The 23,764-nt window shown below is 43.5% G+C and overlaps 1 protein-coding gene across 2 annotated transcripts in view; it reads left to right on the top strand.

Annotated features, from left to right (window-relative positions):
• Positions 1-23,764, top strand: part of METTL17 (methyltransferase like 17) — a 96,348-nt gene that overhangs the window by 9,618 nt on the left and 62,966 nt on the right. For both annotated transcript variants that reach the window (XM_073554752.1, XM_073554753.1), the window contains 4 exons: positions 2,998-3,151; positions 8,817-8,963; positions 11,357-11,444; positions 17,936-18,017. In XM_073554752.1, coding sequence (XP_073410853.1) covers positions 2,998-3,151; positions 8,817-8,963; positions 11,357-11,444; positions 17,936-18,017 — 471 coding nt within the window. The remainder of the gene's footprint in view (positions 1-2,997; positions 3,152-8,816; positions 8,964-11,356; positions 11,445-17,935; positions 18,018-23,764) is intronic.

Raw genomic sequence — 23,764 nt, 5'->3', positions numbered from 1 at the left:
CATCTCAATATTTTGTTATTTATCCTTTGTTGGCAATGACTGAGGTCAAACGTTTTCTGTAAGTCTTCACAAGGTTTGCACACACTGTTGGTGGTATGTTGACCCATTCATCCATGCAGATCTCCTCTAGGCAGTGATGTTTTGAGCCTGTCGCTGGACCACATGAACTTTCAAATCCCTCCAAAGGTTTTCCATGGGGTTGAGATCTGGAGACTGGCTAGGCCATTCCAGGACCTTCATATGCTTCTTACGAAGCCACTCCTTCATTGCACTGGAGGTGTGCTTGGGATTATTATCATGCTGAAAGACCCATCCACGTTTCATCTTCAATGCACTTGCTGATGGAAGGAGGTTTGCACTCAAAATTTCACGATACATTGCCTCATTTAGTCTTTTATGTACACGGATCAATCATCCTGGTCCCTTTGCAGAGAATCAGCCCCAAAGCATGATGTTGCCACCCCCATGCTTCACAGTAGGTATGGTATTCTCTGGATGGAACTCAGCATTCTGTCTCCTCCAAACACGACAAGTTTTGTTTCTCCCAAACAGTTCTATGTTGGTTTCATCAGACCATATGACATTCTCCCAATACTCTTCTGGATAATCAAAATGCTCTCTAGCAAACTTCAGACGGGTCTGGACATGTACTGGCTTAAGCAGGGGGACACGTCTGGCACTGCAGGATCTGAGTCCCTGGAGGCGCAGTGTGTTACTGATAGTAGCCTTTCTCACGGTGGTCCCAGCTCTATGAAGGCCATTCACTAGGTCCCCCCGTGTGGTTCTGGGATTTTTGCTCACTGGTCTTGTGATCATTTTGACCCCATGGGGTGAGATCTTGCGTGGAGCCCCAGATCAAGGGAGAAGGCCATTCACTAGGTTCCCCCGTGTGGTTCTGGGATTTGTGCTCACCGATCTTGTGATCATTTTGACCCCACGGGGTGAGAACTTGCGTGGAGCCCCAGATCGAGGGAGATTATCAGTGGTCTTGTATGTCTTCCGTTTTCTTATTATTGCTCCTATAGTTGATTTCATCACACCATGCTGCTTGCCTATTGTAGATTCAGTCTTCCCAGCTTGGTTCAGGGGTACAATTTTGATTCTGGTGTCCTTCGACAGCTCTTTGGTCTTCACCATAGTAGAGTTTGGAGTGTGACTGTTTGAGGTTGTGGACTGGTGTCTTCTATACTGATAACAAGTTCAAACAGATGCCATTACTACAGGTAATGAGTGGAGGACAGAGGAGCCTCTTAAAGAAGAAGTTACAGGTCTGTGAGAGCCAGAAATCTTGCATGTTTTTAGGTGACCAAATACTTATTTTCCACCATAATTTCAAAATACAGTAAATCTTGCCAAATCAGACAAGTTGATTTTCTGGATTTGTTTTCTCATTTTGACTCTCATATGATGTCAATTACAGGCCTCTCTCATCTTTTAAAGTGGGAGAACTTGCACAATTGGTGGCTGACGAAATACTTTTTATTCCCTACTGTATATGAACCCCGCCTTAGGATATGAGAATCTCATTAATAAAAAACTGAAAAAAAGATTAAACAACCACAAGACGGATTTCATCAACCAAGGTATCATTTTAATCAGTATAATGGCACTGACCTGACACTGTGTGTAGGTTACTGTGCACAATCCTGCTGACAGGTTCCCTTTAAAGCTCACTTATGTATATTCGTTATCGGGAATTGTAGGCTTTGGTAGTGCAGTCGCTTACATTTAATCAGCTATTGATGAGTTTAACTCTTTTGGCCATAGCAACATTTTTGCTGTAGGAATATTAATTGTCATAGGGAACAATTTACCGGTAAGTGGCATAGCAGGCACCATGTCAGATTTAGTATCACATTGACATGAAAGCCATTCTGACATGGATTTCCAAAGTAAGTACACCAGCCTAATCAGTCTGTATTGTGATTCCGTGACAGATCCATTTTAGATGGGGCAAATTGAAATGGCGCATAGTTTTTTGTCATGAGATAAGCTTGTGAGCCACTAGCCTTTAGGCTCTGTACACATGATGAGTTTTTTCGCTGCATATTTTCTCTGCTTCACAAATGCAGAATTTTGTTCCAGCAGAGTGGATGGCATTTATAGAAGTCTCCTGCCCGCTGCGCTTTTATTTACTGACCTGCGATGTGTTTCAGATCGGCAGCATGTCATTTTCACCTGCGAGTACGCTGAGATTTATGTGCAGATTTTTCCTATAGACTTGCATTAGTTGCAGAAAATCCGCAGGTAAAAAACGCACATGAGTTTTTAGTGATATTCCGCAGCAAAAACGTATAAAAAAAGTAATCCACACATGACTGTATCAGTAAATATTGTCAAAGCCAAACACCAGGAAGTATAAAAACAAAGCACCTTGTTTGAAAACCTAGCACCTCAAAAAGACACAAAGAATGCAGAGTTAAGGGCATGTCACACTAAGAGATATCGCTAGCAATATCGCTATAACTTGTGACGTTATAGCGATATTGCTAGCGATATCTCTGTGTCTGATACTTACCTACGACCGGCTCCCCCGCTGGTTATCGCTGATCGCGCGAGAACGTTCAGGACTGTTTCTCGTCGTCAGCTTCCTGTGGCGCTTCCTGCTGTGAGGACGAGCGACGCGTGGAGCCGGGCGGGAGGACGCAGGATCTCCTGGTGTGACAGGTAAGTAGCGATCCCCGTCCCCAGCGATGTCGCTAGTGAGATCTGCCTATGTGGCAGCTCACTAGCGACCACTTAGCGATGTATCAGCGATCCTGACCGCGTCATATCGCTGGTCGGGATCGCTGGTACATCGCTAAGTGTGACAGTACCTTTAAAAATGCAATAAAAAACAATGTGAAAAACCCACACTCAAAAGCGCAATGAAACCACAAGTAATCTAATTTACTTAATAGGTGCAGAAAAAACTCACCAAAATCTCATTGTGGGCGCGTAGCCTGATCGTCTTCTGTGGCTGTAACTAACATATTGCAATATTTTTCATGCATACAGGCGTTAAGCTCAGTGACCTCGGCGGTGCCTCAGATTGACAACTCTTCAGATTTCCTGTCACGAGTTCCTCATCGAAAACATCCTGGAATTGTGCGCATGAACATGGTTCGCGTGCCTAAAGAGGCTCAAGATGCAATCCAGGTCTTACTACAAAGTACGTGGTCATTGTATCTTATATTATTACTCTATGCCCAAAATACACAAATCACTGCGACTAGACATGTATAATTACCCCGAAATTTCATATCAGCCATGTAAGGGAAACAGAACGCCTGTATTATCTATGCTTACTCTGCTGTTGTCTACAAGCCGCCATTGGGCTTTTGTAGTGCGATCCATAGGCTTTATACATCGAAACAGGCCTTCAGCCTTCACAGTATAAGGGTTCTTTCAGACTTCAGAGTCTCTGGTATGTTTGGTGACAATTTTCACACCTACTGGAGACACTTACACATGTAGACCCATTCAAGTAAATACGTCTGTGCACATGTCAGTGTGTTTTCACGGATTGTGTTTCTGTGGGCAAAATAAGAATAAAATCCTTTATTTGAAATAAAAACAAAACACACTTTTCCATTTTTATTTAAAAATAACAAACTCAGTTATACTCACCTAACGCCCATTCCATTGAAGCCCTCGTCTCCTGTAATAAAGCAAAGCAAAAAAACAATATCCTTCAACTGTCTGTCGTTCTGTCTCATGCCGTAATCCATGTCAGGGCATAAATAGTTTTCAATCTGGGTGGTGCCATCTGATGATACTGCTGCAGCACACGGTTGCCAGACGTAACGTAGTAACATAGTTAGCAAGGCCGAAAAAAAGACATTTTTCCATCCAGTTCAGCCCATATTCTGTCAGAATAAATCCCTAGATCTACGTACTTCTAAAGAACCTAATAACTGTAACATACAATATTGTTACGCTCCATAGAATCATAGAATCGTAGAGTTGGAAGGGACCTCCTGGGCCATCTGGTCCAACCCCCTGCTCAAAGCAGGATTCGCTAAATCATCCCAGTCAGATGTCTGTCCAGCCTCTGTTTGAAGACTTCCATTGAAGGAGAACTCACCACTTCTCGTGGCAGCCTGTTCCACTCATTGATCACTCTAACTGTCAAAAAGTTTTTTCTAATATCTAATCTGTGTCTCTTCCCATTCAGTTTCATCCCATTGCTTCTAGTCTTTCCTTGTGCAAATGAGAATAAAGTTGATCCTTCTACAATGTGACAGCCCTTTAGATATTTGTAGACAGCTATTAAGTCTCCTCTCAGTCTTCTCTTTTGCAAACTAAACATTCCCAAATCCTGCAACCTTTCCTCATAAGACAGGGTTTGCAGACCGGTCACCATTCTGGTCGCTCTTTTCTGAACTTGCTCCAGTTTGTTGATGTCTTTTTTAAAATGTGGTGCCCAAAACTGGACACAATATTCCAGATGAGGTCTGACCAAAGAGGAGTAGAGGGAAATAATGACTTCACGTGATCTAGACTGTATGCTTCTGTTAATACATCCTAGAATTGCATTTGCCTTTTTTGCTGCTGCATCACACTGTTGACTCATATTCAGTCTGTGATCTATTAGTATACCCAAGTCTTTTTCACATGTGCTGTCACTTAGCCCTATTCCTCCCATTCTATATATGCTTTTTTCATTTTTATTGCCCAGATGTAGTACTTTGCATTTCTCCCTGTTAAAAACCATTCTGTTAGTTGCTGCCCACTTCTCCAGTTTATTTAAATCTTTTTGAATCCTCTCTCTCTCTTCTCTAGTATTAGCTATCCCTCCTAGCTTTGTGTCATCAGCAAATTTAATCAGTTTACCCTCAATTCCTTCATCTAAATCGTTGATAAAGATGTTGAACAATACAGGGCCCAGGACAGAGCCCTGTGGTACCCCACTTGAGACATTCTTCCAACTGGATGTGCAGCCATTTACGACCACTCTTTGGGTCCGATCACTAAGCCAGTTATGAATCCACCTAACAGTTGCCTTGTCCATTCCATACTTAGTCATTTTTTCAATAAGGATTGTATGAGAGACTTTGTCAAATGCTTTGCTGAAGTCAAGATATACTATATCTACAGCATTTCCTTGATCCACCCAATCAGTGATACCGTCATAGAAGGAAATTAAGTTAGTCTGACATGACTTATTAGTTAGAAACCCATGCTGACTCTGTTTAATCACTTCATTCTTATCCAGGTATTGACATACATGTTGTTTAATAATTTGTTCAAAGATCTTTCCTGGTATAGAAGTCAGACTCACCGGCCTATAGTTGCCTGGGTCCACCTTCTTCCCCTTTTTGAAGATAGGAACAACATTTGCTCTTCTCCAGTCTTCTGGCACTTCTCCTGTTCTCCAAGAATTTTCAAAGATTATGGAGAGGGGTTCAAAAATTTCTTCTGCTATCTCCTTCAGTACTCTGGGGTGTAATTCATCTGGACCTGGAGATTTGAATTCATTTAGGTTAGCTAAGTGTTTCCTCACTATCTTTCTGTTTATAGATATCCTGGATTCTTCTATTCCCTTAATAGGACAGTGAATAACAGTTGATGTTGCATTTCCTTTCTGAGAGAAAACAGATGCAAAATAGGAATTTAAAAGTTCAGCCTTCTCAACATCCTGTCTTACCATTTCATCATTTTCATCCTGTAAAAATCCTATAGCATCTTTGACTTTTCTTTTACTTTTGACATATCCCCAAAATCCTTTATTATTGCTTTTGACATCTTTTGCAAGCCTCAGTTCATTTTCAGCTTTAGCTAATCTGATTTGTGCCTTGCAGGTTCTGCAGACAGCATTATATTCTTCTTTAGATATGCCTCCCTCTTTCCATTTTATAAACATTTTTTTCTTCCTTTTTAGCATGTGCTTAAGTTCTGTGTTCATCCATCCTGGTTTCCTTAAATGCTTCCTATTCTTCCCTCTTTTCGGAATTGTTAACAACTGTGCTTTGAGAATTTCATTTTTCAAAATTTCCCATCCTTCCTGGACATTTTTGTCTTTAAGGATATCCAGCCATTGGATCCCTCCAATTATCTTTCTGAATCCCTTAAAATCTGCCTTTCTGAAATCTAACCTTGACGTCTGAGTCTTCACAGGTCTTCCACCTCTAGTAATCCAAAATTCTAAAATAGAATGGTCGCTACCTCCTAGGGTCCCAGCCACTTTTACCTCCTCAACCATTTCCTCCCTGTTTATAAGGATTAGATCCAAGGTAGCAGTTCCCCTTGTTTTCTCCCTTACCTTTTGGAAGATAAAGTTGTCAGCAAGAGAGGATAAGAATTTCCTTGACCTGTTAGTTTTGCCTGAGAGAGATTCCCAACAAATGTCTGGATAGTTGAAATCTCCCATGACAACTATGTCATATTTTTTGGAGAACTTGGCCATCTGATGCATAAAGAGTTCATCTATATCTTCGGCTTGCACAGGCGGCCTGTAGTAAATGCCTTCAATGGTGTCCTTTCCATTGTTCTGTCCTTGTATTCTTACCCAAACAGTTTCCACAGAACTCCCAGTCTCTGAAGCTTCAATCTCTGTGCAGATATACGCGTTTCGAACATACAATGCGACACCCCCTCGTTTATCAAGTCTGTTTCTTGCAAATAAGTAGTATCCTTCTAGTCTTGTATTCCAATCATGTGTATTGTCCCACCAAGTTTCAGTGATTCCAATTACATCATATTTCTGTCGGAAAGACATCCAGGCCTCTATTGAACCCCTCTACTGAGTTCGCCATCACCACCTCCTCAGGCAAGGAATTCCAAATTCTCACTGCCCTAACAGTAAAGAATCCTCTTCTATGTTGGTGGAAAAACCTTCTCTTCTCCAGACGCAGAGAATGCCCCCTTGTGACCGTCACCTTCCTTGCTATAAACAGATCCTCGGAAGATATTTGTATTGTGCATTTAAAATAATCCTAATTTTGCTAATCTCTCTGGGTATTGTAGTTCCCTCATCCACTTTATTAATTTTGTTGCCCTCCTTTGTACTCAGTCTAATTCCATTATATCCTTCCTGAGCACCAGTGCCCAAAACTGTACCTATTACTGCATGTGCGGTCTAACGTATGCCACAAGTACTACACACACGGACACTATTATTTCTGGTACTGTTATTTCTGGTACTGGATTTATCAGGACGTGAGAAAGAGCCCTAATATACAGGATGGGCCATTTATATGGATACACCTGGGTGGGCCATTTATAAAGATGCAATCCAAAATGGCTGACTTCAAAATGGCCGCCATGGTCACCACCCATCTTGAAAAGTTTTCCCCCTCCTATATACTAATGTTCCACAAAAAGGAAGTAGATATCACCAACCATTCCCATTTAATTTAAGTTTATCCATATAAATGGCCCACCCTGTAGTATTCTCATATGTTAAAATGATAGCATATCAATAGAATGTCAGATTTTCTTTCAGACAGTTTTTATATATTATAATCCCAAATATAACCAAACAGTCTAATTCTCCATAACTAATCCAAATAAGGGCTTGTGCCATATTATCAGTCCGAGTGCGATCTGATAAAACATTGTATCACACCTGGACCAATGTTAGTCTATGAATACCAACAACACAGAATATCAAACAATGTAGAATTGATCTTCAGCTCACCTGGTTCAGCCTGCCCAGTCCTCCTTTCCATAATCTCGGTGCACGGAGTAGATCCATCCCCATCTGGGAGAAATGCTCAATGAAAAAAAGTTTTTTATGGTTCCAGCAAACGATGTGAAAAAATTAAGAAAAGCCTTTATTTAATCCATAATTAAAAAATGCAATTCCATAGCATGCTATGATTAAGGGTCAAATATGATCCGAAACGCGTAAGCCTACACATGCTTTTATCATCACTGGAATTGCATTTTTTAATTATGGATTAAATAAAGGCTTTTCTTAATTTTTTCACATCGTGTGCTGGAACCATAAAAAACTTTTTTTCAACAACACAGAATACTATGGAGTATTTATAATCTCTAAAATCTGATTTTATTGAAAAAATACAAATTAAAAAAAATATATAAATGTGGCAATCAAACAGAGTAACACAATGGTGAACCACTTAAGTAGAAGAATTATATAGAAAGACATGCATGTTATAAAGTAGCCAAACAATAAATGACTTATATAATGGTAAGAACTCATGTGAGATGGTGACCCAAAAAACCCCGACGTACGTTTCACCCTTGCTTCATCAGTTGGCATGCACATGTCTGACTTTACTTCCTCGGATATAGTCTGTCCAAGGAAAAAATTGCTGCGTGTCCGAGTTTGATCTGATATTCAGATCTCACTCAACCATGGAAGTCTATGGGAGCATGGGAAACATTGACTGATATTGGACATGATTTCTTAGTGCAGTACGATTTCTGCTCACTGACACAATAGAGAAGATGGGGAGATCTTGTTTTCCATCTTCTCCTCACAGTGTGCTCTGATTTTTTCATCCGATAGAATCGGATCCCACTAAGCTGACGCTCTGATCGGAGTGTCATTTGCATAATTGGCCCGTTTCTCTCCGATGAGAGAATCTACGGCCTTCTGCACCTGCCCTAAGCAAAATATTAGTCCCATTAATTAAGTTGGTGTAGGGTCCCAAATTGCGTTGGCACAGAGAAACAATGCAGGTACTTGAGAACATAACCGTTTGTCTCTGATCTTGGATTCATACATGTGATTAGATGTTCATTTTCTGCATCAGATATTTGTCAGGTCTGATTTCTGTGGGTCAAGTATGTCTACTATTGTAGCGTGATTATTGTTTTTAATTAATAATAACGGCTATTCATTTTGATTTATTTGTCGTTTTTAGGAACCGTGATCAGACACTTACAAGAACACGTCACCTCACTGAATAACTACCTATGGAGCCGAAAACGTCCTCCTGAGGATAGAGATTTAAGAGAGAAAGCTATGGAAATAGAAACAAAGTTTAAGGAAAAATTACAATTTATTTCTGGTAATGATATAATTTAGATTGATTGTTTTGCATTGTTTCACATAGACAGAAATTCAGGTAGGAGGTGATGCTTCATTGCTTTATAGCAGTATAAGTCCTACAGACGTTAAAGCGATCCCTTCAAGCTCTCGTCCATAAAGTCCCCAGTCCATGTGCAGAAAGTACCTGATGCTAATCTTTAGCTTACTAAATCCTACTTTCTAATAATTTTTCCCTGGCTGTAAGCAGATCCTCTCTCCATGCGCTGATTTGCCTCTGGCAGACTTGCTTTCTACACACCGCCATTAGAAGATGCCGGGGGAGCTACAAACTACGGGTCCATGCACAGTCATGGTTCACAAAAGCCCGGATCTTGTTTGCACAAAGAGAACAATGATTTCTAAACATGCTTAAAAATTATTTCCCTGATTGAGTATTTTTCCTGTTCATCAGGTGATTGGCAGCCTGTTTACACAAGATTATCGTGAATGGATGACTATAATCTTTCAGTGTAAATGCACCATAGGCCAGGTTTCTTACTTGCCCCACATCACTTAAAAACATATACTCACCCCATGACCGCTGTTGTTGGTGCTGCGATTCCCAGTGGTCACGTGACATTGTTATGTCATGTGATTGCTGTAGCCAATCAGCAACCGTTGCGGGGCTGCTGCATTCATGCTTTAGTCAGACGGAACATTTCTGACTTACCCAACTGTGAGTGTTCCATTCAATCATTGGCTACTGATTGGCTGCAGCAGTCATGTGACACGTGATTGCCAGGAACGGCAGTGCCGACAAGGCAGGAGTAGCAGCCGTCTGGGAGGCAAGTATATGTTTTTGATGTTATATGGGATATTTACGCCGTTAAGTGGTTGTACAGTATTGGACAACCCTGTTAGGGCCAATTTAGATGAGACAATAATTGGTGAACACACATTCGTAGGGACACTCATTCCCAGTGTTAGCGTGACTGGTCTGGAGCCGGAATCTCCAGGAGTGGACCTTCTGGGCCGTGGCACCGAGGGGCCCCGGGCGAGCTGCCAGGTGGAACCGATCCCTATACAGGGACCGTTAGGAGCAGGCCCAGGGGTTCGAGTACCACGGTAGCCGGTACCGAGAGGGGCGGCTCAGGATGGACTGGAGTAGGACTGTGGGACTGAAGTGTAGATGACAGAACAGAGCTGGAACACAGGAGACAGGAGTGGAGTAAGACTGTAGACTGGAACGTGGAGGGACTGAAGTGTAGATGACAGGACAGAGCTGGAACACAGGAGACAGAAATGGAGTAAGACAGTAGACTGGAACGTGGAGGGATGGCTGGAGCAGGAACACAGGAGACAGGATTAGAGGAGGACGGAAGGACTGGAGCAGGATGAAACTGGAACAACGGAGGCTGGACTGGAGTAGGACGGAAGGACTGGAGCAGGATGGAACAGGAACACCGGAGGCAGGGCTGGAGTAGGATGACAGGACTGGAGCAGGATGGAACAAGAACACTGGAGGCAGGACTGGAGTAGGACGGCAGGACTGGAGCAGGATGGAACAGGAACACCGGAGGCAGGACTGGAGTAGGACGGCAGGACTGGAGCAGGATGGAACAGGAACACCGGAGGCAGGGCTGGAGTAGGACGGTAGGACTGGAGCAGGATGGAACAGGATGGAACAGGAACACCGGAGGCAGGACTGGAGTAGGACGGCAGGACTGGAGCAGGGTGGAACAGGAACACCAGAGGCAGGACTGGAGTAGGACGGCAGGGGACACGGATAGCCGGACTGCGAGGCTGCTGCATGGAGCACACGAGAACGGGACTGTGAGACTGCAGAGAGCACACGGAGAAGCGAGGCCTAGTGTGCTAGGAAACACAACGATCAGGCGCCTCCCTCAGGGGGAAGCGGCCTGATATGCCCCTGTCTGGTCTGCCATTGGTCAGGGGGTGCTTCCGGGTCAGGGCATAGCCGGAGCACAAGAAGCAGAAGGGAGGCGCGGCCTATGGCGTATGCGCATTGCATGCAAAGACGCCGTCGGCCGCGCGCCTGTCAGAGGTGACTGCCGTGGCTGTCGGGCGGCGAAGGGCTGTGGCGTGGGAGCGATGGCCTGGTGAGTATGCACTGACGGCGTGACACCCAGTTATCAGCTTAAGCAAGGCCAAGTGCTCATTTGTTGGCTGCCTTCATAAAAATCAATGATACTGTGTGGGGATAGAGTGGCCATTCTGTCTTCGTCACAGCTTCCTCAGCATATGTGAATAAGCCGTTAATTGGCTGTCGATTGGCAGGTATATGGCCATTCAGTGGTGGTCTTACACGCTTGATTGGGTTTATTGAGCCATTAGCATTTTGAAGCTCCTTTATGCGCAGTCACTTTAATGTTTTCATGTCCTGTGTTTTTTATGATCTCTTGTTTCTTTCAGATCTAAATATATATCAAAAAGAAGAAAAGTTGAAAAATGTTGTCTTGAGTTCTTTACGGAAGAATAGTTATCACTGGCAGTCGTTAAAGTAAGGAGATATGTGGATAGATATATTTGTTATGACGTTTATACACACAATACTGTTAGGCCTCATTCAGACGTCCTTTTATACACATATGAGAAAAACAGACCAATTATTTTGATCAGAGTTTGAGTGTGGTCCGAATGTCATCGTTTTTTCTCATACGTGGAGAGAAAAAAAAGTTTCTCCACCTTTTCCTTCCTGACACTCCGTGAAAATTGGAACACACTCAGATTTTTTTTCATAAACCTATAGACTTGCCTTGCTGATTTTACCTGACCGGTAGGAACTCGCATATTGAGCAGGCTCTATGCTTTACAACCTGCTGCTGCACTGAGTCTTGCCAGCTCTCTAGCTCTGCACAGCTCAAGTTCCCCGAAACTTTCCCCAAAGTCAGAGGCAAAACTGCCGATACTGGTAGCCTGGGAAAGAACATAGTGTGGACCAGTAGCACAACCGTTCTTTAAGTCTGATTTGTCAATCTTAAGGATACAACTTGAGAAAACCTCTTTTAAGGTACAATACACCATTAAAAGCTGTAGGTCACTGCTATTCCACTCAACCCAGTCTACACACAATGGGACGATGGGGGTAAATCAGTGAAACATCTCTGGTTGGAGGTCATCTCTCCTGGGAGTGATTGACGATCCTTTTTTCCCCTAAAAATGGTCAGGGAAAAGCTGGGAGGCATTCAGCATTATCGTATGTGGTCACTATGTGTGCTGGCCACACTAAAGATGCTTGTGTTCTCACTTGATTAGGGGCAACAGATTAAGATGTGACTCCTTAATGAATTTGGTGCAAGTTAAGCTGCTGTGCTCCACTGCCAGAAATGTTTTAATTTACACTACTTTGTGGAGTAAATTCTGATGAATTTGTCAGGGCATGGCCTTCCCGCAAGGCTGCACAAAGTATTCCAAAAAAAGTTGGTGGAGCTAACCACAAAATATTTGCAGTATTTCAAATAATTTTACACAAACTTTCAGAAGAATCAGGCCCAAGCAGCATCATATAAGATACACTGAGACTGTTCTATATGAATCACATACGATAAACTGAGACTGTGCTGTGTAATTCACATAGGATACACTAAGCCTCTTCTGAATACATCACATAAGATACACTGAAACCCTGCTGAACACATCACATAGGATACATTGAAACTCTGCTTAATACATCTCTTAGGATTCAGTGAAACCTGCTGAATGCATCAAATAGGATACACTGAAATACTGCTAAATACATCATATAAGATACACTGAGACTTTGCTGTATACATCACATAGAATTCACAGACTTTGCTGTAAACATCACATAGGATACACTGAAATACTGCTGAATACATCACATAGGATGCACTGAGACTCTATTGTATACATCACATAGGATACACTGAGACTTTGCTGTATACATCACATAGAATTCACAGACTTTGCTGTAAACTTCACATAGGATACACAGGTTTTGCTGTATACATCACATAGGATACACAGACTCTGCTGTATGCATCAGATAGGATACACTGAGACTCTGCTGTATACATCACATAGGATACACTGAAATCCTGCTGAATACATCACATAGGATATACTGAGACTCTGCTGAATGCTGTCACGCTAGTCACAACCCACGGCTAGGCCGTGGATCAGCACAGTCAGACTTTCCGAGGTCAATACCAAAAGATCACGTAGTAAACCAAGGCAAAAATACGAAGTCGTAAGTCAGGTCACATGCCAGGGTCAGAATACCAGAGAAATAGCGGATAAGCAAAGGGGCAATAACAAACGGGTAGTCTGAATACGGTCCAAAGGTCAGCAGCTGGAGTTTCTGAATGGTCACCTCCACTCCAGGGCATCCAGAACTCATCCTAGAGCAGGGTTCCCCAACTCCAGTCCTCAAGGCCCACTAACAGGTCATGTTTTCAGGATTTCCCTTGTATTGTACAGGTGATGCAATTATCACCTGGGCAATACTAAGGAAATCCTGAAAACATGACCTGTTGGTGGGCCTTGAGGACTGGAGTTGGGGAACCCTATCCTAGAGAATTCACCAAAATGAGGATGAAAGCCATAATTACAAAAAAAAAAAAGGAGAGGTTCCAGTGGACTGATTGACCCGACTGTTAAAGGCAAACTCAGCAAGAGGCAAAAATGAGGACCAGTCCTCCTGCTGAGCTACTACAAAATATCCTAAAATTTGTTCAAGCGATTAATTTGCCCTCTCTGTCTGACCATTTGTTTCAGGGTGATAAGCAGAGAAAAAAGACAAATCAATCCCCAACTTCCTACAAAACGCCCTCTAGAATTTAGAGACAAATTGCACCCCACTGTCAGATACAGTGTTTAAAGGAATGCCATGCAATATCACCACATGAATAATCTGGAACGTGTTTCAGCATTAGGTAACCCAGATAATGGAGCAAATTGAGCTTGTTTACTGAATCGGTCAATCACCACTCAAATGACCGTTTTTCCACCAGATAAAGGCAAATCCGTAATGAAGTCCATGGACAAATGAGTCCATGGTCTTTCTGGAATAGGCAATGGATCCAATCCCCACCCGGCCTGTTATGACAGACTTTAGCACGTGTGCAAATCTCACAAGCGGATACAAATTCCTTAACATCGTTAAGCATGGATGGCCACTAAAAGAGTCTAGCAAAAGCTTTCTGTGTAGCAGTGACTCCCGGGTGACCACTTAAGACTGAATCATGAAATTCCTGCAGTAGATGTAATATCAAATACACAGGCACAAAAAAAATAAATTCAGAAGTAGCAGATAGGGCCAAAATTCTGTCCCCGGCGCCTGTGGCTGCAAATATGGCTCTGTGAGATGCTGGATCCCTTCACCTTACTTATAATTGGCCACGGTCACAGATAGCTCAAATCAGCTGCCGGCACACATGTTATGAAGAATCCAGAAGAGACTGATTTCTTTAAGAATTCTTGTTGAATGCATACAAAACAGCAGCAGGTAAAAAAGACTTTCTTCAGACAGGCTGAAAACACGTGCTTCTAATGAAGCCAAGATGGAGAATGAGACACAGGGGGAAGAAGAAGGAAGTGACATCACACCCAGAAGAGGGAGACAGGAGACAGAAGGGACAAACTTGATGGAAAGGAAGGATTTCAGCTATGGAAAACATAGCAACAGTAAACAATATGAGATACTGCAATACAGCATGTAAAACGCACAGGACAGTCTGTAAAATGTCTCATTCATGGGACATAACAGCCAACCTCACAAATTTTAGCTTCCAATTCCAAGGATACTATAAATATCACAATTCCTAGAAGAAGAATCTGGGATGGTGGTTCTGGAGGAGAAACAGAATCCAGGCTGCATGACAACGCGTCAGCCCTAACATTCTTAGATCTTAGACCCCGGTCTGAACATGCTGGAAAAGTTGAATCTAGAGAAAAATAAGGACCATCTGGCCTGTCTAATGGTTAAACGTTTAGCAGATTCAATATAGGCTAAATTTTTTATGATCTGTCACCACAGTAACAGGATGAATAGCTCCCTCCAAAAAATGTCTCCATTCTTCAAAACCAATTTGACCGCGAGCAGCTCGCGATTCCCCACATCGTTATTTCTTTCAGCAGATGAAAATTTCCAGGAGAAAAATTCACATAGGCGCAAGTTGGTCAGAGTTTTGGAACCTTGAGACAAAACAGCTTCTACCCCAGCCTCTGAGGCATCCACCTCTACTATGAACGGTTTCTGGAGATCAGGATGAATCAAAACTGTACTGGACATGAAGCACTCCTTTAATTTATCAAAGGCGCCAACAGCATCCAATGACCATACCTTAAGTTTCGCCCCCTTTCGTGTGAGGTCAGTAAGGAGTTTCATTATCTGAGAAAAACCCTTAATAAACTTTCTGTAGTAATTAGCAAACCCTAAGAATCATTGCAATGCTTTCAGATCACGAGGTGGAACCCAATTAATTGTTGCCTACACCTTCCCAGGGTTCATTTTAAACCCTTCAGCAGACAGAATGAACCCCAGAAACAATATTTCCTAAACAGAAAAGGTACATTTCTCCAATTTAGCAAACAAAGAATTTTCCCTTAGTTTCTGTAAAACAAATCGATCGTGCTCATAGTGAGAATTCAGATCAGGCGAAAAAATTAGAATGTCATCCAGGTATACCACAGTAAACCTTTCAATATTATCATAGAAAATGTCATTCATAAAGTTCTGAAAGACAGCAGGTGCATTGGTTAACCATAAAGGCATGACAAGATCTTCAAATAAACCCTCCGACGTTAATAACGCTGTTTTCCACTCATCACCCTCCCGGATACGTATCAGATTATATGCCCCTCTAAGATCAAGCTTAGAAAACCACTTCGCCCCCGTAGGCTCATTATATAGCTCAGTGATAAGTGGAAGGAGGTAAGTATTCTTAACTGTAATTTTATTCAGTTCATGGAATTTAAATCGAGGCAAGAACGGAGACCACCATCTTTCTTTTTCACAAAAAAGAACTCCATAGCTGCAGGCGAGGAGGAAGGACGGACATGACCCTTCTGTAAACTTTCATTTACATATTCCTTCATAGCGGTCCATTCAGGTCCCGACAAAGCCGAGCTTTAGGCAATTTGGCATTAGCAAAAAGATTTATAGTACAATCATAAGGAAGATTGGGCGGTAATATCTCAGCCTCTTTCTTCGAGCACACATCTCCGAAGTCTTTCAGGTTAGCCGGCAGACCCTCCAGACTAGCGGAGCAAATTTGTACAGAGCTAAGACATTTCTTATAAAAGAAGGAACTCCATTTAATAATTTGTTTCTGACACCAATCAATAACAGGATTATGGATTTGCAGCCATGAAAATCCCACCACCAACCCAGCAGATAAATTGTCCAACACATAGCAGGAGATGGATTCAGAGTAAAGAGTTCCCACTTTAAGTGTAAGTTCCACCGATACCAGCTGGACCAAGTTCTGAAGTAACACTGTCCTGTCAATCGAGACAATTTGAATAGGTCTTTTCAATCTAACTGTCCCTTATCCTAATTTAAGAACCAGTCCAGAATCAATGAAATTGGCAGATCCACAGTCAATGAAAGCAAGAGCAGATAACCACAGGTTCTGAAAACAAAGTTCCATGTTCAGCAGTACTTTATATGAGGAGTAAAAGGGTACCTGGAAGTCTGGCTGACCTCCTCGAATATCACCAAGACATTTCCCGACAGCTTGCTAGCTTGAGAGAGAATGGAGCAGTCTTTGAGGAAACGTCCAGCACGACCACAATAAAGGCAAAGTCCAAGATCACTCCGACGCCTCATCTCCACGACCTGATAGCGGGCTCTTCCAACCTCCATTGATTCCGTCCCAGGCAAGTGAACACACTGGGCAGGACGACTGAAACCTCCTGTCATTCACCACGTCTCTCAAAAATTCGGCGATCCATTCGAATGGCCTGGGTCATGGCCTCCCCCAGGGAACAGGGTGGAGTATGCAAAGCCAGAGCATTTAGAGTATCAGAAAGGCCACGGTGAAACTGACACCTGAGAGCTGCATCATTCCACAAAACCTCAGAGGACCAATGCCGGAATTCAGAGCTATAGTCCTCTGTGGTGCGGCACCCCTGCGTCAGGTTCATGATCTTAGCTTCAGTGACCTGGGTCCTGTCAGGTTCATCATAGATCATCCCTAAGGCATAAAAAAAAGGCATCTACGGAAGCCCATTCTGGTGCTAGTGGGGACAAAGAGAATGCCCAAGTCTGAGGACCCCCTCGCAATTGGGACATTATTCCCACCAGCTGGGACTCATCCCCTGAAGACTGGGGTCATAATGTAAAAAATAGTTTGCAGCTCTCCCTAAACATTCTAAACTGATCCTTCTCCCCCGAGAAATTGTCAGGAAGTGCAACTACAGGTTCAGGAGAGACCAACTGCACGTCAGAAGGTAAAGGAGTCATAACTAAAGTCGATGGTGAAGAGCTTTGGGAAGCATCCATAGTTCTAGAAAACTGACCCTGCAGCTGGGACTATGTAGATTATAGTTTCTCGTGTTCCCTTGCGAGATGCTGAACCATCTGCCTCCATATGATTGGTGTAATTCGTACAGGTAGAAGAAGTTAACATCCCTAGTGAAAATTTTGATAACACACTCTTGCACTCAAATATTTAATTTGTAAGTCATCCCCGTGTTTGCATATGTTTCCTTTCACACTACAAAGACATACTGATAGGGAATTTAGATTGTGAGCCCCATTGGGGACAGTGATGATAATGTGTGTAAAGCACTGCAGAATATGATAGCGCTATATAAGCACAGCATAGTAAATAAATAATTGCTTATATCTCTGCAGCCACTATTACATTGCGTGTCCAGTTCGACATGCAAAATTAGGTAAAACTTTCTCTGTAGACACGTTTGTAATAAGATAGTTATGATAATAGGTTTATTAAAAGTTACTGTAGGCTGACACATATCAGTTTGTATGTGATAAATATTCCCACAATGTGTTCTTTGTCACAGCTACACAGAGCAGTTTGGTTTGGTGTACTTAGCCGCACGCTTTGATGGAGGATTTGCTGCTGTGTCTAGAGCGCTACAAGAGGTGAGGTTCCACAAGATATTTTTTTTTTTAGCGTGATAAAAATGGATGTTGTCATATTTTTGAGGAGTGTTTTTATCCAGGCTGGAGTAAATAATTAGCAGAAACGCAAATATGTAATACATGGGTATATGCAACTTTGCCATTAATACACTGCTGTACCACTAATGATATTTATCTCCAATACTGTGAATAGATGATTAATATCACTAGTGGCACAAGTTTAATACTCACCAACCAACAATGCTAGGTGTAACATCCACTCGCATTACTGACCGGTAGGCCTCTATCAGGGCTGGACACAGGGTTGCTTTTTTTCCAGTCTAAGGCCGGGGTCAGACATGCGAGAAATTCGCACATGTCAGTACCCGGCGCTGCCGCCAGCGCTCAGGCAGGAGCGTGCAGCTGCATGTATTTCTATGCAGCCGCACGCTCCGGTCCCGAGTGACTTCGGCAGTGCCTGGTATTGACATGCGGACATGCGAGACTCGTGCGAGTTTCTTGCATGTCTGAACCCAAAATAAAATTTCACGTACTGACTTCCCCTCCCCCACACAGTGCCGAAAAATAACAGCATTGCAAAATTTGCTATATTTGTATTTGTCACTGCGATAAAGGGGTAATCCCATAAACAATGTACACTCACTGGCCACTTTATTAGGTACACCTGTCCAACTGTGTGTTAAGACTTAATTTCTAATCAGCCAATCACATGGCGGAAACTCAGTGCATTTAGGCATGTAGACATGGTCAAGACAATCTCCTGCAGTTCAAACCGAGCATCAGTATGGGGAAGAAAGGTGATTTGAGTGCCTTTGAACGTGGCATGATTGTTGGTGCCAGAAGGGCTGGTCTGAGAATTTCAGAAACTGCTGATCTACTGGGATTTTCACGCACAACCATCTCTAGGGTTTACAGAGAATGGTCCGAAAAAGAAAAAAAATCCAGTGAGCGGCAGTTCTGTGGCCGGAAATGCCATGTTGATGCCAGAGGTCAGAGGAGAATGGGCAGACTGGTTCGAGCTGATAGAAAGGCAACAGTGACTCAAATTGCCACCCGTTACAACCAAGGTAGGCAGAAGAGCATCTCTGAACGCACAGTGCGTCGAACTTTGAGGCAGATGGGCTACAGCAGCAGAAGACCACACTGGGTACCACTCCTCTCAGCTAAGAACAGGAAACTGAGGCTACAATTTGCACAAGCTCATCGAAATTGGACAGTAGAAGATTGGAAAAACGTTGCCTGGTCTGATGAGTCTCGATTTCTGCTGCGACATTCGGATGGTAGGGTCAGAATTTGGCGTAAACAACATGAAAGCATGGATCCATCCTGCCTTGTATCAACGGTTCAGGCTGGTGGTGGTGGTGTCATGGTGTGGGGAATTTTTTCTGGGCACTCTTTGGGCCCCTTGGTACCAATTGAGCATCGTTGCAACGCCACAGCCTACCTGAGTATTGTTGCTGACCATGTCCATCCCTTTATGACCACAATGTACCCAACATCTGATGGCTACTTTCAGCAGGATAATGCGCCATGTCATAAAGCTCGAATCATCTCAGATTGGTTTCTTGAACATGACAATGAGTTTACTGTACTCAAATGGCCTCCTCAGTCACCAGATCTCAATCCAATAGAGCATCTTTGGGATGTGGTGGAACGGGAGATTCGCATCAGGGATGTGCAGCCGACAAATCTGCGCCAACTGTGTGATGCCATCATGTCAATATGGTCCAAAATCTCTGAGGAATGCTTCCAGCACCTTGTTGAATCTCTGCCACGAAGAATTGAGGCAGTTCTGAAGGCAAAAGGGGGTCCAACCCCTTACTAGCATGGTGTACCTAATAAAGTGGCCAGTGAGTGTATATCACCTATCTATAGGATAAATGTTTGATCGCTGGCGGTCGGATCACTGACATTCTTACTGTTCATGAAAAAGGTGGTCCCAAATTTGTCTGTTGAATGGAGCATTACTGATGTGTGATCACTGCTTCATTCACTGTCTATAGGAGTTCTGAACCTGACCTCCCCGTTGTCAATATTGATTGGGTCTCAGCAGCCAGACTACCAACAATCAAACTTTATCATCTTTTCTGTGGATACGTGATTAATGTTGATCGTGGAACAACCCTTTGGGTTTGCTCACATGAACATATAAAAAATTGGTCTCATTCTCATCCAGGAAAGTGGGACAATTTTTTTCTCACTTGTCATCCATGTGCTGTCCCTATGCAATCCATTATTTTACTCAGCAACTATGTCATTTACTTTTCCCTATGCTACAGAATTGCAATGTATCCATATAAATCAGGTGCCATACTTATGGTCTGTGCGGCATGAGATTTTTTTTTTTCCTCAATTTTTTTTTTTTCGAATACAGCTGAGAAAAATATGCAGATCTGCACGGCCTCATTGAATAACATTGGTCCGATTTATATGCAACGAGGCCTTTTAAATATCCTTGGAGAATCCGGACTCCCTCATTAAAAGGTATAGGGAGCTGTTAGACACGGACTGAAAACGGAAGAAATGATTCTTACTTCAGTGCTCCATTCAACTTCATCTGTCTATCAGCGGATAAATAACCGTTCACCTCCTTCTGTTTTTTAAATAAAATGAGAAAAAACCTATGGAACTAGCATACCTCCCGAGAACATAAGTCTGTTTTTCTCGGTAAGGCTACATGCACACATCGGTGTGAGCGTCGTTCCGTTTTTTTTCTCATTTGATTTTCTCACTGCAACAGGTAGAACTTCCATTAAAAATGTATCAATGAAAAACAGATGGAACGCTGAAGTAGAAAATGTCTTCAGTGTGCCCTCTATTTTACACGGAAGCCCCCCCCCAAATTTTAATGGCCGAGACTGAGCTGTAATATCTGATGAGAATAGGACATGCTCTGAATCTCACTGACCGGAGACATGGAGCTAAACTGATGTGTGTGTACGGATCAATGAAATTCTATGGGTCAGAGTGCTGTCCGAGAAATGAACGTCCAGCACTAGGACATGTCAGCTGTATGAATGGAGCCTCACATTCTCAGGACACGTTGAGATAACAGTATTTTAATCAATGTTCACACTATCAGTATTTGGTCAGTATCTGTAAGCCAAAACCAGGAGTGGAACAATCAGAGGAAAAGTATAATAGAAACCCGTCACCACTTCTGTGTTATCACCCACTCCTGGTTTTGGCTTACAGATACTGAGGTAAAGGGGCGTGGCCTGAGCTGGCGATGGTGTAACACGCACGGCTCAGGATCTCTGAGGAGGCATCTCCTAAAGCGACAAATAAAGCAAATGAAAATCGCTCTCTTCGATAACCCACTGAGAGGATTGTTTTCTCGTTAGGCCGGGGTCACACTAGAGAGGAATACGGACGAGTGTGAGGCGTTAAAAGCACACATTAGACACGGACAAATGATTCTCTATGGGGCAGCTCCCAACAGCCGTATAATTCTCGCCCGTATTCTACGGACCGTGCCAATCGCAGCATGCTGCGATTGTCAGCGTACTACGCCCGTAGTACGCCAATGCAAGTCTATGGGTGCGCATAAAATACGCATTACACACGGAACACACGTGTGACCTGCGAGAAATACGCAGGTCTTTTGGCTGGTGACAGGAAATGGGCCAATCCATCATCAGGAAGCCTAGACATGCAAATGAGCTCAAAAAGCGCTCCAGACATCCAGGAAGTACGCCTCCACGGAGTACAGCAGCGTCATGGCACCATATTTTCTGAATGTGGAGATGTTGATGGTGTTAGTGCAGGAGCGGCCAGAACTCTGGGACCAACGTGATGCCCATTATGCCAACAGGGCAAGAAAGGAGGCGTCATGGAGGCGGATATGTCGCCAGATGTTCCATGATTTTGGTGATCGTCCACGTGAGGAGCAGCAGCAACTGAGTAAGTACAACCCAAAAACTGTTTAAAAATACCTCACATCAAAAAATGCATACAGAATCAGCCCCCCCCCTTCCTGTGCTTGTACATTTTTCCTCATGAGGCGGGTAGATTTTGATGTGACCCATTGTTTTACACTGCCATCATTTGGCACAGGCCACAAGCTCCTCATCCTCCTAGCCAACCAAGTTATTAAGTGTAGTTACTTGATACATGAACTATTCAGACCCTGTGTATCTGGCCTGGATGGCCCAATTAGATATGCCACCCTGGGTAGAAAGCACACCCCAGAAGGCCCCATGCCTAGGCTACTGGTAGCAAATTTGACCTATCAAATATGTGAAATTGAGAATATTTCCTGACACATTGCAGTGGAAGATGTGTTGAGATGCTGGCGCAGCATCCGCGACCAATACAGGCGGGAACGCCAGCAGCGGTCTAGGAGTGGTGATGCGGGCCACACAAAGAGAAAATATATTTATTATGACCGCCTCTCCTTCCTCACCCCTATTCTGGATCTGAGACCATAAGTAGATACCTCACACCACATTACACAGATATTTTACAGGGCCAAAAATATTGATTTATTTTTGGCTCTGTTCTATTTCATAACAGAACTCAGTCCAACCTTACGGAGAGAGGAACTGGCTCAGATACAGAGCCCATCATTGATCCTGTAGGGGATGAGGTGGCTGGCCCATCTTCTCCCCCTACAAGAAGCATGGGTGAAGAATCCTCTCAGGAAAGCCCAGTGCCTGCGCCACAAAACCCACCACCAGGACCATATCCACAACCAGGACTGTCTGCTGCTGCACCATCAGCCATACAGGAGGAGCAGGGCAGCATGAGCAGCAGCCCAACTGCCCAGATCCGGGGCTCCCCACAGCCTGCTGGACCATCCCGGCGAGGAAGAAGAAGGCTCCATATCCCTGCCCAAGATACCCGTACCAATGTGGACACAGGGGTCCTCAACTATCTGTCTAGAGTCAATAATGATGATGGCGAGGAGGAATTCTCACGCAGCCTGGCCCTTTATCTTCGTGCCCTTTCCCGTGAGGTGAGGCTTTGTATTCGAGGATGTTTTCAGATCCTGCTTGATGCAAGCACACACCCCAATACCCCATATGAGTTATTTGAATATCTGGAGAGGTGGCAGCTTTCACCCAGAAATCTAATGCGCCTTAGACCACCCACCCACATGCTTGCTCAAGCAGGCTCTGAGGATCCTCAAATACGTGGGCCTACACCTCACCCCCTTCCTCCCCCTACCCAACCTTTACAACAGCAGCCACATATGTCTGGCTCTAGCCAACCTCACCAATATGGCCACTTTTTCCCACCCAGTGTTGGAGGCTGGTCCCAACCTGGTTGCGGACGACATGGCTATATTGGTGGGTATGAGACACGGGCCTACCCGACCCAACAAGATGCCCTAATTCATTATCACTCTGGCCAGTACCAAGCCCAATCCCAGGAGGCAGTACACTATCCACATCATGGGCAACAGTATGCCCCCACACAGGGCGATGGGCAAGTTGGGCAAAGTAGCCAGCAGCAAACACAGGCTGGTCTTCCGCCTTCTCCTCCCCCAACGTACCAAAATGTATAATTTTTCCATTTTGTTATTGCCTGTTATTTTTATTGTTTTCTATGCGTGAAAATTTTATTGTCACACAATGTTCACATCTGAAAAAAGGCCAATTTGGCCCATTGCCACATTTCTGATATGGCAAGAATATGTTTTGCGTTAAAAAAAACAAAAAAAAGGCAAAAGTAAACATTTGTCTACTACATTTTACGTCTCTGTCTCAATTCTAAAAAAAGTGTCAGCATACTAACATAAGCTT

Source organism: Dendrobates tinctorius, unplaced genomic scaffold (assembly GCF_039654945.1).
Source record: "Dendrobates tinctorius isolate UK_male_01 unplaced genomic scaffold, ASM3965494v1 ptg000213l, whole genome shotgun sequence".
Taxonomy (NCBI): domain Eukaryota; kingdom Metazoa; phylum Chordata; class Amphibia; order Anura; family Dendrobatidae; genus Dendrobates; species Dendrobates tinctorius.
This window is presented reverse-complemented; position numbering and strand designations above follow the sequence as displayed.